The 16,729-nt window shown below is 34.9% G+C and overlaps 2 protein-coding genes across 9 annotated transcripts in view; one reads left to right on the top strand and one right to left on the bottom strand.

The window, feature by feature from the left end:
- LOC117100041 overlaps nt 1–2,445 on the top strand; it is a 3,342-nt gene extending 897 nt beyond the window's left edge. Inside the window, exon 2 of one of the 2 annotated variants that reach the window (XM_033239593.1) lies at nt 948–2,445. In XM_033239593.1, coding sequence (XP_033095484.1) covers nt 980–1,627 — 648 coding nt within the window. In that variant the 5' untranslated portion in view covers nt 948–979 and the 3' untranslated portion in view covers nt 1,628–2,445. Of the gene's footprint in view, nt 1–944 lie in introns of both variants that reach the window. The other variant, XM_033239592.1, reaches the window with a different exon arrangement.
- A 3,816-nt stretch (nt 2,446–6,261) lies between these two features.
- LOC117100013 (metal-response element-binding transcription factor 2-like) overlaps nt 6,262–16,729 on the bottom strand; it is an 18,486-nt gene continuing 8,018 nt past the window's right edge. For all 7 annotated transcript variants that reach the window (XM_033239551.1, XM_033239554.1, XM_033239556.1 and 4 more), the window contains exons 9-16: nt 16,127–16,179; nt 14,547–14,589; nt 14,106–14,174; nt 12,901–13,024; nt 12,635–12,702; nt 11,962–12,135; nt 10,402–10,498; nt 6,262–9,465 (exon numbers count right to left, since the gene is read on the bottom strand). In XM_033239551.1, coding sequence (XP_033095442.1) covers nt 8,935–9,465; nt 10,402–10,498; nt 11,962–12,135; nt 12,635–12,702; nt 12,901–13,024; nt 14,106–14,174; nt 14,547–14,589; nt 16,127–16,179 — 1,159 coding nt within the window. In that variant the 3' untranslated portion in view covers nt 6,262–8,934. The remainder of the gene's footprint in view (nt 9,466–10,401; nt 10,499–11,961; nt 12,136–12,634; nt 12,703–12,900; nt 13,025–14,105; nt 14,175–14,546; nt 14,590–16,126; nt 16,180–16,729) is intronic.

Here is a 16,729-nt window from a genome sequence, read left to right as displayed (position 1 = left end):
GAAAGCTTCTTAAATGTTTTGTTTTTCTTTTGTTTGTTTAGAGCTGACCTCCAATCATGTATTTATTTCACTATAATTAATTAAAGTTACAAATTACATCCAAGTATATTCCAGAAGTATGAGTTCGGTTGAAAAGACTAAACCATAAAAATGGAGGACCATTTTGGACAGGGGATGGCTGAAATTGCGAAATTAATTTCCATTATCCTCTCTCACTCCACCCATGAAAAAAAAAAAATAAAAGGGTCCACTTTTTCATTTAATCGGGTATGTATGAATATTATATTGTTATTTTTGAGTATATATTTAATATACTTTTTTACGGATTCTATTCTGAAATTAATTCAGAACCCCTAAAACGTAAGCTTCAATTCTACTGGCTCTGTCCCCTTGACCCCACCGGAAATTCTATTCAATTCACTGGCGTTGGCACAAATTTAGCGGGTGTGCCAGCCCTCCTGTTTTGCTGGGTACTTTTTAATGAACCTCTACGGAAACAAACCCTCGGGCATAGAGCTATCCCCATGCTTTCCATATAATGTTTTTGTTGTGCTGTTTGTTTTTGTGAACAATTTATTTTTTATTTAAACTTATAATATGTAGTTATTTTTGTTGTTTTGCTGTTTTGTAAACAGAACATTTTTTTCCTCATTGCCAACTAATGTTGAAACTATAAAGTAAAAAACAATTTTTAGAGAAATTATAAAGTAAAAATAATAGGCCTACACGAAAAAAAAAATATTCATAAAGAAAATTATGAAGTAAAAAACCCCAAGGAACCAAGTTGACGTCAGTAGAGAGACCATGGTGAGACTCATCAACATTATCGTCGTCATCATCATCAGGGCTGTGGATTAAACGTTTCGAATATTAACACCGTGTCATGTTTATTTTTCAAATACAGATCATACAGATAGGACTTAGACAGACTTTTTTTTTTTTAGCAGATTAAGGCATCTTCAGCTGGGGATTGAAAGAGATGAAACAAGACCAAATTGTCAGCCTTAATGTAGGAGGCAAATACTACATGACAAGTGTATCTACTCTGACTACCTATCCCGACTCAATGATCGGAAGTATGTTCAGTGGACGATTCCCGAAAGTAAGGGACAATCAAGGCAATTACGTAATAGACCGTGATGGCAAAATATTTCGCTACATCCTGAACTTCTTGCGTACCGCGCAACTTTGTCTCCCAGAGCGCTTTGCTGAATGGGATCTGCTGGAGGCGGAGGCGGATTTTTACCAGATTGCGCAGCTATCTGAAGCAATTTTAACTGCTAAAGAAAGCCGTGGCTTGTATTGCAGTAATGTGACATTCGAATTAGAACAGCGCAAACACTGGGGTGGGCTCACGGAGTGGTATGGGTACACGGACTCTAATATTATACGTTCTATGCCAAAATTGAGCCGTGATGATGATAATCGACTTATTTGCAACTTGTGCAAAGTTGACGAGGAGTCACTTCGTGCAGGGATATGCAAATGCAAAGACCCATTTAAACGATTTTTCCAAGAAATCAGCAATGCTGGCTTTCGCTACTGCTCTTCTGTGGCAGAAAATCTAAGAAAAAGTGAAGAAATTGTTGTATGGACATTCTGTCGTGGACCATTATATTCTCAGTAAATGATTTGTACAACTTGTTTAATGTATATTCCATATGAGCGGTTAGGTCTCATTTTAATGCAGAACACGCCTGAAATTCGCTTGTGTTCATCTTTCAAGGCACATTGCAGGCCGGCGTTTTGTCTGCCTACACCCAGGATTATAGAGGGTACTCTTAGGATGCCCAGCTCTGTCGTCAGAGAAAAAGAAAAGCCTACATCGATTTGTCAGTTTTAGTCTCGCAATAACTGTTTAAGCCTTAATTATTCTAAAAATGATTATAAATGCGTACCGGTACCTCTTTTAGGATGTTGTCAGACAAAATTGCTCTTCGTGTCTACACTGCATTGTCAGCGACTTAAGAGTCTCACATAGGAACGTGCTGTTTAAGACGTAAATCATAAAAATATAAATATCGAAAAAATAAATGATCAATCAGTAATCACCACCGTCACCATCATAATTTAAGATTTGTGCACGTACAGGCCCTGGAATGAAAGAATGGATTGAAATAAAACTTTGCACACCATGCACAGAACATTATAAAGAGCAAGCTTATATCTCTTTACACATACTGTAAGCCAAAGTATGAGCGAAACCTGATTTCAGGCTGAAATGAATAGGCCTATTTGTCACGTCACAAAACCATTGGTGATCGATCAGTACGGTACCGGTACGCCGTATTTATTTTAGTCTCTTGGTGGGTGGACAAAACAAAGTACCGGTACTGAAGTATAATTTTAACTTATTAGTATTCTAGCTAGGCCTATAGCATAAGCAAATTCTATATTTATTTTTGTTAATGATAACAGAAAGTTTTGCAAATAAAGTTTAGTGTGATTGGCTAATTAATGTGTCTTATTCCGATACAAAGGCAGTGCGCACACTCTTCGTTATAGACCCTACATCCATGCAAAGACTAAAGACTAAAATAACATGTCTGTTTGATTGAAATAAACATGAAGGGCGAATAAGCGCCCCGTTTGAATAAGCGCCCCTCAAAAATATCATAAGATTTTCTTATTAGCAAGTCAATAATCCAATCAATCCTGGGACTGTGGTTGTTGGCATGATTTGAGCTACAGAGTGGAAACACATTCTTCTTAAGGTCAATATCAAAATGAGGATATTTCTCTTGGACAGATGAGTGCTCCGATCCCTGGACAGACAGTAGGCCTATATTTCCAACTTTACTCTTTTTACATATTTGTCTATGCATAGTCCTACTCCTCTTTTTCTTTTTCCGACCTTTAGCACATTCTCATCTGAGTTTTCAAGAAAAAATACAATGATCCTGCCATCTTGCTAATCTCAATCGGCCGATGGCCAACAAGCTAACCACTACCCACTACTACTAATTGCATCTGCTATTTTGTTGTTATGTAAATATTCACACATTCTTGTCATGAGCCATGTTTTCTGGACCACTATTCGTAATGTCCTTATATAATCTTTTTTCATTCAAAAAGTGCCTCTTGAATTTAATAATTTCCCATAAGAACCCCTCGATTTTCGTCTATTTCCATAAGCGCCCCCTAAATTTCCACTCTGTTTTCATAAGCGCCCCGTTTAAATAAGCGCCCCTCAGAAAGTGTAAAAAATAATTTAAGCGCCCCTCCGCTTATTCGCGCGAGTACGGTATTTCAATCAAAATTACTGCGATGGGGTTTACGCTTTTCCTTTACAATCTTAGATGGGTAAGAGTACCGTAAATAGTTATTAAAATGTTGTTCTGCATTTCTTGATGTTTTCTTGAACATTATTAACGCAGGCGCGGATCCAGACCTTCTCACCGTTCGCATGGCGAAGGTAAGGGTGAGATAAAATAAAAAGAAAAAAAAGAAGTGATTGCAGCTACTGGTGGTTTGACGAATTTCAACTCTCCCCTTCTTTCAAAAATGCCACCTGCCTCAACCAAAGACAAAAATATTGATAAAATAAGTACACTACCTTTTTTTTGCATTGTCTAAATATTGCGTAGGCCTACTGTGACAACGTACACTTTTGAGTTTGTCACAATATATGGTTAATCAGGAATCAATCAGAGGGAGGATATATATGTGCGTTGCTTATGAAAGACATAATTTTATTATAGTTTGTTATTTCAAAATCAAAGTAAAGTGAAAACCTATGGAGGCCTATTTTAACTATTACTTTACTATTGCTATTGCTATTGATTATTATTTTATTATTCTAACGAATGTTATGATGAAAGAAACGGGTCTTTATTGGAGTGGGTAGCCTAATTGTAGACCTAGAGCTTAAAAACACTCAAAAGCTGGAATTTCATACACCTAATGGAAAGATAAATTGACCACCAAGCACAGAGAGACTGAAAATGAATACGGTATCCGGAAGAGCAACGACAGGAATGGTATGTGAATTTCAAATCAAACAGCGTTGCAAGTGGAAAAAGAATTTAAAACTGGAAAACTGAGAAAATATCTAATTAATAAACGTAATACTCTGTGGCAAGTAAAATGTAAAGTTATCCAGACCTGTACACCCAGTGAGTGGGGTTGTTCAATGGGTGCCTACGCACTCCAACAAATTTGAAACGTTCCACATTTTTATGACAGTCGGTAATGTACGGTACTGAGTATAAAATTTGTGATTTTTGTTTTTTTACATTTTACCCAGTAATCTAATGTTGGAGATTGTGTAAAGGGCTACTGTACGGAACCCCTGCAATACTCGAACTGCGATCCGACATGCACTGAATACAAAGCGTTCTTTTTTCTCTCATCTGGGGGGGGGGGGAGTAGTCCTTGTTATGCATGTGCAGCACTTTTAGTTTCATTCTTCTCCTACCAGATACTCCCATGTGAAGAAAGGCAAACATAAGGGGTAGGTGTCCGGGACTGTGCTAAGGTGGGAGGTGTTCTCTCAGAGTTTCTACATATTCCCTTTGTTGTGCCTTTATTTCTTTTTTTGCTTTTTGTTTTGTTTTTTTATTTTTTTAAAATTTATTTATTATTTTTATGATTTGAAGCGCTGTCTTGCATTATGCGCTATACAAGTGTAACATTATTATTATTAGGCTATTATTACTATTATTATTATTATTACTATTATTTATTATTATTATTATTATTATTATTATTATTATTATTATTATTATTATTATTATTATTATTATTATTATTATTATTATTATTATAAACTAGGTGAATTCCCTAGCAGAAAGGACGAATTCAGCTTTTCCCTGTGCTCAATACGTATATTGGTAGTTCCAATCTGAGGTATTTTTAAGAGACTTGGTTATAGAAAATCATTTAAATTAGTCTTCCGTACATCAGAAACACTGGACTTTTTTAGGCCTGTCTCCCCTACACCTCAATTGGGGGAACAATGTGGTCTCCTGACGGCTCGCTTTAATCCCACGACTAAGCCCGAGCGGCCACCCGTCATTCTCCAGGCCTCCTCCTCATCATCATCATGGTTAATATTCCATAGTAAAATATGGAAAACCACCGGCGGATTTCAAGCTGTCGAGCCAGACCACCTGCCCCTTAACCCACACAATTTTTCAAAATAAAAAAAAATAAAATTATATTCAAATTATAATTCTGGGAGTGCCATTTCCGGCCATCTAGAGGTGGCATAATCATACTTTTTCCTACCTCAGCCCACACCCTCCAACTGTGAAAGTCCTTCCTGGACCCCCTTTATTTGAAAATTTCCTGGATCTACCACTGAAAACTATGAATTTGGAGTGTATTCATTCATGAATAGACGTTTCAGAATGCAAGAAATTTAGAAGCAAGCATTCAGAAAAATTGAAACTTTGGAGGAGGATCAGCAGACCGCCACAACACCTCCCCCCCCCCCCAACTAAAATGTGTCTTTTATTTTAACCACAAATTACGCTTTCTTCTTACGACTCCACCCACCCTGGGACCTCAAATGTGCGATAGTCAGGGTAAACTCTGGATCCACGCTTGTTAAAATGCATCTTTCAGTCATAATACAATACTCTCTTTGAACCATTACCTGCAGTAACCAGTTGCCATTCAATGTTCAGAATTTGTAGGCCTTGTCTTAATAAATTGTTTTGCTTAATTCTTTTAATGCTATTATTAAAGACAAGTTATCCCTCAAACTAAAACAAAAACTTCAGAAATGATATATTTATTACAAAGTGAATATTTGTTTCTACAAAAATCAACAGTTACAAAGTCAAGTACACAGAACAGTACTATTATTGGGCAGGTCCTCTGGTCAGATTGGATTATACAATACACCATTGCATTGAATCGACAATGCATGGCATATAATATGCAGTGGCTGCACATTGGCATATCAAAAAATACTGGAATGGCTTTTTCAGGAGATAGTAATATCATTATCAGTAACTGATCGTCTGGGTATTATTTTTTAATCAGATACCGAATAAAAACAAAATAAAAATGGTAATAAATCTGACAGACTTCAGACAAAATATTATTTATCTCTCATTGCAAGTCGCCAGATGATTAAGGAGCTAGCAAAGCATTTTGTTGGATTATCTGGAAATGCCACTGCACTCGTAAATGTATGCCGTGTAATGTAATGTAGTGAACAAAATGCACACTAAATTAAATATCACGCATTTGTAATGTAATGTAGAACAAACGCACGTAAATACAGAATATATGAAGCTTCTACTCGACCTGGAAGAATATTTCGGAAAATACATAATTTAATGTTTTAGTCATTTATTTTGATTGAACCTCAATTTCTATTAATAAACGTGATAATAATAATAATGTGATTATTCATTGCATAGATATTATCACTCACCATTGCAAACCACCAGCGGCTTCTGCATGTGTATGTCAGACATACATATTTCTAAACTAAGTCATTTCATATATTGTTTCCAATAAGCCTTCTCGTTAATGAACATACGCCTGAATTAATATTTTAAATCAGAAACACTGACTGTAATAAGCTGGAGAAAAATTAAATTTAGTAACAGTACAAGCTTCTAATAAATGCACATTGCGGCAATTCGCTAGTGCAAAAAAGGGGCGTGGCACTAAATAGGTAAAGGGACATAAACTCTGAAATTTTCCACTGCAACTGGGATTTTTCAGCACAATCTGACATGGTACCATGGGAGACATTGCTTAATTAGGCAAGAAAAAGCAGTTTTAAATTTAACTTACAGGATTTCCCTGATTTTACCTTTCATATTACAATATAAATACTGTATAGGGTATTGAAATGTTTTCTAGGATTCAATGGCCCAGTTGGTTAATAAAAAGTATTTTTATATACAGTACAAAAAATATTTTAGGAACACTCAGACCTGAACAAATTGTGAAAAAGTCCCTAAATAATATTTGATTGATGATTAAACTACTCGTAAGCTGGGCATACACTACGCCAACAGATGCTTAAGCATCGTTTCCATACTATCGCTACACGCTATCACTGACAGCTTTTACAGTAGTTATGCTGATTGGTCGGTCGAATCAGGGAGCCTTTGGGGACTGCTACGCGGTGTAATAATTGCACTGAAAACACTTTAGCGGCAGTGTAGAGATTGTTAAAAAACCAGGCTTTTCACTGCACGTACAACATGTTTTCAATGTCGATCCACCCGACTGCTACGGACAATCAGCAGACAACATCATGTCGTTAAGCGCTCAGAGCGGAGATGGATTCGTCAACCAACTGAACTCAATGTGTGCCCAGCTTAATGCTCTAGATGTACAAGACACATTTCCATAGCATCTAAATTAAATATTTAAAAATAATGCCAAGCAAATTAAATGAAGAATTTTTATACAGTAATTTAATCTAGTGCCAAGCAAGCATGGGCATAGCCAATGAGAGGACGGTACACTAAATATTCCCTTTTCAAATTTAATTCTTCTCGTGGGCTTAAGTTAATTACCTGTGAGAGAGTGACTTGAATAAACAACTATTCCTTCCAACATTAGTTTAAAGTTGTTACTAGTACAAATATTATACCTGCAAGTTACCTAAGAAAATCCACTCAAGTACTGTAGACTTTTACATTGCAAGATCAAGTTTGGTCTTCTATAGCATTCTGAGGCTCTGTCAATGCTGTAATGCAACACATAAACCACTCATATTGTGTCAGCTCATAAAAAAAAAACCACCAAAAATTAACATCTTTCTTATTAACATTTTTAATATTGAAAAATCGTTAATTTATAATGTAAATATTCCCTTCAAAGAAATGCCAAAGCACTTACGATAAACATCAACACTCCCATCAAACTGGTAATGCTCGGTTCTGATTTTGGTGAACCACAAGTTAACACTCAAAAAACTTATGAATTTATAAAGCACCTTTTAACTAGGGATACAAGAGGCTGGATATGGACAATAAGGAAATAAGTATTGCATCTGGCCAGAGCGGAAAGGAGGGATTTGCAATACTGTAATCAATTTTGAACAAAATAAGTTATTTCTAATGCAATATAATGCATATACTGTAAAGCCCCGTAGAAACCATTAAATCATGTGACATGCCTAAATATGGTCACGATGACATTACAACACTAAATATGGTCATACAGCAGTTTTTTGTCAAGGAAAATGTTATAACTTAGACAGGGCTTAACAGTAACACAATTCAACATAATGAATATTCAACAATCTCCCTAAAAAATATCAGAATTAATTTTTTTTAAAGATGTACTATATGGTTATTATACTGTGGAATGTCAAAAAACTGTAAAAGAGAACAGAGATAAATAAATTTTAAAAATAAGTGCCTGAAACTTGTGTTGGGTAGAATTGAAGGTATAATGCATGTCTAAAAAGGAGCATAGTGCTGATAATAATTATACATTCTTATGCATTATACAGTACATACATTACGAATAACGAAAGGCAAAATAAGATAATGCTATAGGGAAAACTACATATAAATATAAGCAAATGAATATCTGATTGTACACATACAGTGCATTGTTATACAAATAATTAATGTTTTGAGTGCAATTGTATGAATAACAAAACATTTACTATTTGTTTTATAACACAACTAAAATAGGTCCTTGTCATTTAATAAGTTAAGGAAAAAAATAGAGTTCAGTCTACCTTTCTTCTGAATGGAAACAGTCCATCGTTTTTTAACTAACAGAAAGATTGTATTAGGTCGAGGCGTGCAATGGGACAAAACGAATAGAACAAAAAATGCACAAATGGAACTAAATCTTCAGGAGTGACGAAATGGTATAAATAACCAATGTCACATGATACAAAATCCATCAATTTTCAGTTTATTTTATGTAAAATGGTTTATGCCAATGTACAGTATTCTGGTCTTGCATATAATTGGTTATCGTATGCGATCTTCTTTAATACTAAGGACAAGAATCCCATTCAATGAGATATTGTACTTGTCCATCTTCAGTGGTCCTTTTGCCATGTATAGTATATTGTTCACCAGATGCGATACGGCTCTCCACTCCAAAATATGATTTGATTGACTGCTTGAGATCAGATAGCGAGAGTTGTGTCTCTGAAAGACCATTTATTTTAGAGTTTACCACGGTGAAGTTGTTGGCAATATCTTCACCATTTTCAAGTTCAAGATCATGCTCAGGGACAAACTTCTTCCATTTTCTCTGCCGTTTTCTTCGCCTTGAAAGGATTTCGGAACTGGTCATGCTTGCCATCGATACAACGGAGCTGCTATCTGATGCGCTTGTACTGTTTGCATAAGAAGTAGCTGGTAACAAACTGTCACCACACTGGAATGTCTCTAGCGGTTGAATGGAATCCAAGACAGATGGCCCACCAACAGGGATGGAGTTAAGAAAACTGGTTGTGTTGCACCTTCCATTGAGGCTTGTATTTGTTTTGTTTTTACTTGAGATGGCTGTTACTGAATTCTGTAGGGAAAAATTTTTAATTTTATATATATCTTTTATTATACTTTAGTAAGCATTTATAATGTTATATATTTTTTCATCTGCTGTTCTAATGGGGGCGTATGGTGCAGCGTGAAAGGCTTTGGACTTCTGATCGCAGGATCGGAAGTTCGAGACACATTGCTTGTGTCCTTAGGTAAGATACTTTACCTACGGTTGCCTCTCTCCAACCCGCAGTACAAGTGGGTACCTGGTAGGTTTGAACACAACTGCGCTGATTACTAGCTGTAATATTATGGAATTCTCCCCAGGGAGCTGAGTATGTGTTCCATACATGTTTGATCCAATGACAGGGGTAGTAATGTGAGGTACTTAGAGGATTTATGCATGAAGCGCTATATAAGACCGACAAAATACTATTATTAATGGGAACAACAGGTACCAACCACCACACATTAACACATTTACCAGCTTTTGGATGATTAATGACAACCTACCTTTTATTTTGTTGTGTCAATATGAATGTTTATGTGGCAGGCTCTAAAAAAACCCACCATTTTTGGACATTTTGGTATTTTTACATTCTGCATGAAAACAGTGTCTATTTAACAGAGATTGGTTGAGTATTTAATAGCGAAGCTATAAATATTTAATTCATCGGATATCAGCAAAGTATTTTATCATTAAGATTTGTAATTTAAAAATAATTTCAATATAATTTTCAGTTAGATTTAGTAATTGATATTTTGCAGAAATGTTCTTCAATATCTACTTTTAGAAACAGCAAAAACCTGAAATTGTCAAAAATCCTGATTCGCAAACATTTTGGGTGCTTGTGCAAAATAAGTAATTGCGACAAATGTAGGGTTTTGCTAGAGGTGGTGACATATAAAAATACATATTTGGTAACTACTTCAGTCTACTACATGTTGAAGTAAATGGAATCTCTCATCATACCCTGTGTTCACCATCCAGCATTTTCCTTGCTTTTTTCGTACGTTTGTCTATTTCTCCGTTGGACTTCCTTTTGCGCAGCAGTGGAACGGGTGAATTACTGTAAATTACAAAAATATTATAAATTACACATTTAGGCTATAATGTTTTTATCTGTTTTTAATAATTCCATTTTCATACATATTTCATATTTAAAAGCCAGGCTCCAGAGAAAAAACTTTTTTGATATCTTGTACCACTGATTTTACTAAGACAAAAAATGCATATTTGACAAAAAACTTGGTTCATGAGTTACAGATTTTTAAAAAACTTGGTAAAAAAGGGCGTAACCAACCTTTTCCCCAACTTTTTGTAGTTGTGCAACATATTAAACCTTTTTTTTTCCTCCAGAGTCTGGTTTTAAAGGCCATACCCCAATTCTTAAATGATATCATAACTATTTAAATTTCAAAATATTAATTACACATCTAAGAATATATCCTTATTATTTGATTAGTGGATTTTGTGACATTGGGTATATTATCATTAATATAAATATCAATAATAGTAATGTGCAAAATTTTAATTCGTTGAAAGATGGACATGGCTCAGCCTCATTGAATGTAAAATCAACCCTTAAGCTCACGAAATATTCTTCTCATTGCACTGGTACTAGTACTGGTACGGGCATTTATAATTCGCCTCTTCCTTGAGGTTATAAAGCGCAGTTCTCTTTTCCCCGGTCATTGGGTCCACATGTTTTAAATGTTGCTGCTAGTAATCAGCGGAGGAGCAGGCAACCCCACCAGGTACTCATTTATACTCCTGGGTGGAGAGAAGCAATGCAGATAAAGTGCCTTGATCAAGGACACAAGCGAAATGCACAGCGTGGGATTGAAACCCCAACCTGGAAGTTGGGAAACCAAACCATTCCCGCTGCACCAAACCGCCTCTAGCTAAACATTTATTATTTGCATACTTAATGATGGTGGGTGATTAGTTTTCGAGTCTCTGATGCAACAAGACTCATTTTGTGGTTGGGTGTCACAGAAAGGATCTGTTTGATCACTTTACTCAAACATAACATGCATGTATAAATATAAAGTGTGTATGCTTATTCATTTTTCTTCTAATTTTGTTTAAAAGGTCAAATAGAAAATGATTTTTCTTGTTTCTACAGTGTTTAATATTATTCTATATTACAGTATTGTTAATTATTATTATATTACCATAAGTGAAATAAATTGGGCATCTTGCAACAACGAACTGGATAACAAATATTTGTCTTTAAAAATGACAAATTTTCTATTTATATTTATCACAGTAAAGCTACAATTAATCTTTATTTTTTAATTTGTATTTAAATTTATATCAGTACTTAGTACAGTAATATATTATCACTTTAATGCATAAAAGAATACATAAAAAAGGAGACAAAGAAAACAATGACACGCAGGTTGAAAAAAGGGAACACACATTATTAAAAACATTAAAAAGAGAGAACATTAAAATGAGGAAAACAAATTTTAAAATGGAGTTATGCTTGTAATTGTTCTACAATAAATGAAAATGGTGGAAATTTACCTTTGAACTGGGACAAATGTCACAACCTTTCGACCCTTCATCTGAAGGTCATTCATAACTTCTTCTGTGATTTGTCCAATAGCTGGCAAGACAACTTGGGGTTGGATTGGTGGTGTCCGAATTCTCAACCCCCAAATGGTTTTTTTCTTCTTAACTTCTTTTCCACAACGAAATCTTATGAACAAAAAAATTATGAATGTTAGATTCTTGTAAAATAAAAATGTCTTTAATAAGCTGAGCCAATTTAATGCGTTTTATGTCTTATCATCTGTAAAGCAAAGTTACTGTTTATGGGACTTGGGGAATAAAAATGTTTTTAGTTATGAGAAACAAACCTGGCACAGGTACTAGCAAGAAATAAATACAGAGCTCTGGGATTGTAATGAATGTTTTTAATGAACCTTTACAACCTCAAATTCAGTTAACACCTAAATATTCCTCCTGTTCAAGGCTTACTTCCTAACACACAAATGTTGTATTCAGGTTCATAACTTGTTATTTGTTTGGTTAATTAATTACCATAAAATTATCATCAAAATTACATTACATTAGCCAAATATTAACACTTCTTTTTAAATCAATCAATAACGTGAGCAAAACAGCTGCAAAAGGAAAAGAATCTATGCTATAAAAAAACCCAGGCAATTAGTCACCATAGTTACAATTTTCTTACTTATTTTTTGATGACGATAATGCTTCTAAAATACATCGGGGTCTTTCAAGTCTGGAACTAGGATGAAGCTGAAAAAAATAAATTAAAAATACTTATAAAGGAATATTAGGAATTAATGAAAACAGATTATACTTGTTTTGTTGTTGTTCATTGTCATCGAAAATAAATTAAGTGTCAATCAACAAGATAAGTATAAACAAGCGTACACAAATGACAAAAATTAACTAATAACTATATATATTAAAGAATCAACATATAAAACTTACATTTTGTGCTTGCAGTCTGTCCCAAATTTCATTAAGAAATGGAATAATTTCTTCTTCAATATCATAATATTTCTTTTTATGCAATAATGTTAGATTATAGAGTACAAGATGCGCAACATCACCCCTAATGAAAAATAGGTTAAAAATGTGAAATTAAAAAATCTGGATAACATTATTCAAAGCTCACCACTTACCCACCACCTCCCAAAAACAAACAGCAAAAAAACACATAACACATTTGGAATTCAAGGGTTGAGCTTACACACTTTAGTAAGACAGTTTTTTTACAAGGAAAAACATTTTCAATGTAACCCAAGACCAACAAAAATAAGTGCGAGTAAATTTTCAAGAGTTTTTATAAGTACTGTTTAAGAAGTCCCCAAAGAAAGCGGGTATTTGTAGAGGTGGAAAACTGTTGGCAGTGATTACATGTGCAGTATTGTACTCAACAAGCATCTGATTTAGTGTAGGCAATGCTTGTATAATGTACAAGATCAGTTAAATATATATGGGTCATGTCATTTATATTTTGCTCTTTGTCTAAATGGAAGCTAATGGATGTCAAAAATTACAGGTGTAACTAGAGAAGTCACTTATTAGAGTGCATACAATCGCCCTGTGCCTGAATGCCAAACAATATGCAGGACGCATGAGCAATACCATTTTTTTCTTTTATGCTCGAGGGTAAGTGCAAGGAGGGGGGGGGGGAAGACAAAAATTAAATTCTTGTGACATTCAGTTGGTCTTTTGACCCTTTCTTCCAAAAGTTAACCATCTTTTTCTTTAAAATTACTATGTAACATTCCACTAAATTTTATGATGATCCAATTCCTTAGTTTTTGCATAATCTTGCTAACAGATAGATAGGGGTGTATACATAACCTTCTTGATGGAGGTTATAAGTGAAATTTATTTAATAGAATATTTTCATACACATAAATCTCATAATAATCTAAAAATGTGTACAAACAGTAAAATAATACAGGTTTTCACTAGTTTTTAAAATTATTGAGCTTTCGATTGCATGACGGCATTATGATGTAGAATGTAAGGACATCAATAATAAGCCATCTGTGCATGAGACAATGTTAGAGTTCTTGTTGTAGGACGCAATTTGTAAATTGTGCAGAGGACGTGGGACAGTCACGCATAAGTGAATCAGTTCTAACATCATGTTGTCGTGCAAATCGAATGCTCCCTATTACCATTTCATTGTCAGCCTCTTCAAATATTCTGGACCCCGATTGCAGACCGAACAAACAAATATGAAAAATCTGCAAACAAAAAAAAAATGATCATATTTTTAGGACGTGGTAAATCTTGGGCTTTTAATCAAATGGTTGTAAATTGAGTTTTGAGAGAGACTACATGTATTCACCTTGCTTGTGCTTGGAAATGGTGTGTTGGTCATGTGTGCAACATGACCCATTTTGAAGTTAAAGAACGTATCATAATCACCCTATTCTGAATAGAGTACCGGGGGGTTGCCTTCTGGTGTACTGCCCAATTCAAAACCAAAGGATCCCATTGAAAACCAGAAGGATTTATTTGGTTATTATTGGTGTGATTCACACCAAAAAGAATCTATATATACAGTATGCCAGAAGGGTGAAATACTGAGAGAAAATGTGAGACAAAATACTTACCTATCCCCATACAGCATAGGCATCTCCAGACACTGCACACAAGCTGAAAGTAACAATGATTAAAAAAACACACAATGTGCATTATTATCCACTCACGTTGCCAGATTCTGCAAAGAGACCAGTTTACTATGTTACCAGGTGTTTACATAACTCTCTTGAATAAGGAAGCAAATATAGCTTGCATGGATATTGCATATTTAAACACTGTTAAAATCTGGACGAACTCTTCAACATTTATTTATTTATTTAGCCCTGTCCAGACTATCAAATATTATTTGATGAAACATGTGACATGCCTAGATATGGCTACGACGACATCACATCATCACCTGATATAGGCACATCATGGGCATACAAAAGTTTTTTGACAAATACAATTTGATAATATGGACACCGTAAATGCTCAAACAAGCGCCGCACCAAACCTGATTATTTTCACTAAGCACCGCAGCGCTTAATTGAGAGTGTATATTAGTGTGTGTAATGAAACACTTTGAGAAACAGGGTTTTTTTCATAAATTTAACCAAATGCTATGTTAGACACAAATTACCAGACACCCTGATGGTTCTCTTACGTTTAGCGTTTACCGCAAGAGCGGTTGGACATGTCACCCTCCTGTATACCCAAGGCATATCTGAAGTGCTCAGCAGGAAGATCCGGCAAGCTGGTATCATGGTTCAAACATGTCCCGTTAACACCATCAGATCTACTGTATGCTAGTGTCTCCGAAAGACAGACCTCTCAAAGGGGCAAGATCATGTGTAGTTTACCACATTCAGTGTGAAGACTGCTACTCCCACTACGTTGGTGAGACGGAAAGACCTTTGCAGGCATGTCTCAAAGAAAACACATGCAAGACGACTCCAGATGGTATCCATATGCTAACACTAATGGTTCTAATTTCGACCCTGATGAAGTAAAAATCCTGAATTGTGTGTCCAGATTGTTTCAACGGGGTGTCAAAGAATCGATTTATATTACAGCTACCAGCCCAGATCTCAATAAGGACAAAGGCAGGCACCCCCCCCCCCCCCCCCGCAATATATCAGCTGGTCATCACGCCACGTGACTCAGACATTTCTCCGCTGTCATGTGACTAGGGTTTTACTCCACCGGTTTCTTCATTCTTGAAAAAGGGTTGGTGGATGACAGTTGAAAATTCGAAGTAAGCAATTTTCACTTTTTATGTTGTGAGACCAGTTCTTTAAAACTTCATTTCAACAGGGTTTGAAATACATATGTATACAGTTTTTAAATGAATGAATAACACAATGAAGACACAAGTATTTCTTTATAAACGTTTATTTACGATGACTAGGACTTATGATAGGCCTACCGAAATATGAAAATACGATTATGTCAAAAAAACAACAACAAAATAAGCGAGATAGGTAACATGGGAAAGGGCAAGGAAAGCGCCATGCCAATATTGTTTTATATGCGCCACCCTCGAAATAAGCAATGCTCTTGAATAAGCGCCGCATGAAGCCTCCAAGTATTATACAAGCACTACGGCGTTTATTCAAGCATTTACGGTATGGCTTTAGAAAATCAAATAACAGGCTGCACTTGATCTTACCTTCATGGAACCACTGTTTACATCTGCAACACTGAAGCATTTTCAAGAACCAGCTATAAGGAAAAATAAAATCAATAAAGAATAACTATATAGTTCTGAAATTTGCATGTTAGTGAGAAACTGAGTGCATGCATTTATTTCCTCTGTTAAAACATTGTAATTCATAATTTAATTCATAATTTTATTGGTATTACAATTTTTATTTATTCATTCGGAAGTAATTATAAGTAAAATACATTCAAGGATAAAAACACAGAAAAGTACAAAAAAGCAACTTATTTCCACTGTAGTCCCTAAATGGGAATACTTACAGTAAATTACAGAATAATACATAATCAAAACAACAAAGTCAAATTCAATAATCAAAAAAAGACATCATAAATAAATAAAGCTATGTATAATAAAGTTCAGATAAATAATGGCTTTTTATGAGTTTTTTAAGAGTGTATATGGATTGTAAATTTTGAACATAATAAGGTAATTTATTCCATTCATCGATTGCGGTATCGATGAATGAGAATCTACTATGTGTACCAGATTTTTGTTTATAAATTGTCATTATAGAAGTCGAAAATCTAGTATTATAGTTATGAAATTGGTTAG

This window comes from Anneissia japonica, unplaced genomic scaffold (genome assembly GCF_011630105.1).
Source record: "Anneissia japonica isolate Jap-2015-1 unplaced genomic scaffold, ASM1163010v1 scaffold256_len832006_cov191, whole genome shotgun sequence".
Taxonomy (NCBI): domain Eukaryota; kingdom Metazoa; phylum Echinodermata; class Crinoidea; order Comatulida; family Comatulidae; genus Anneissia; species Anneissia japonica.
The sequence above is the reverse complement of the archived record's forward strand: the minus strand, read 5'-3'. Positions and strand labels throughout refer to the sequence as shown.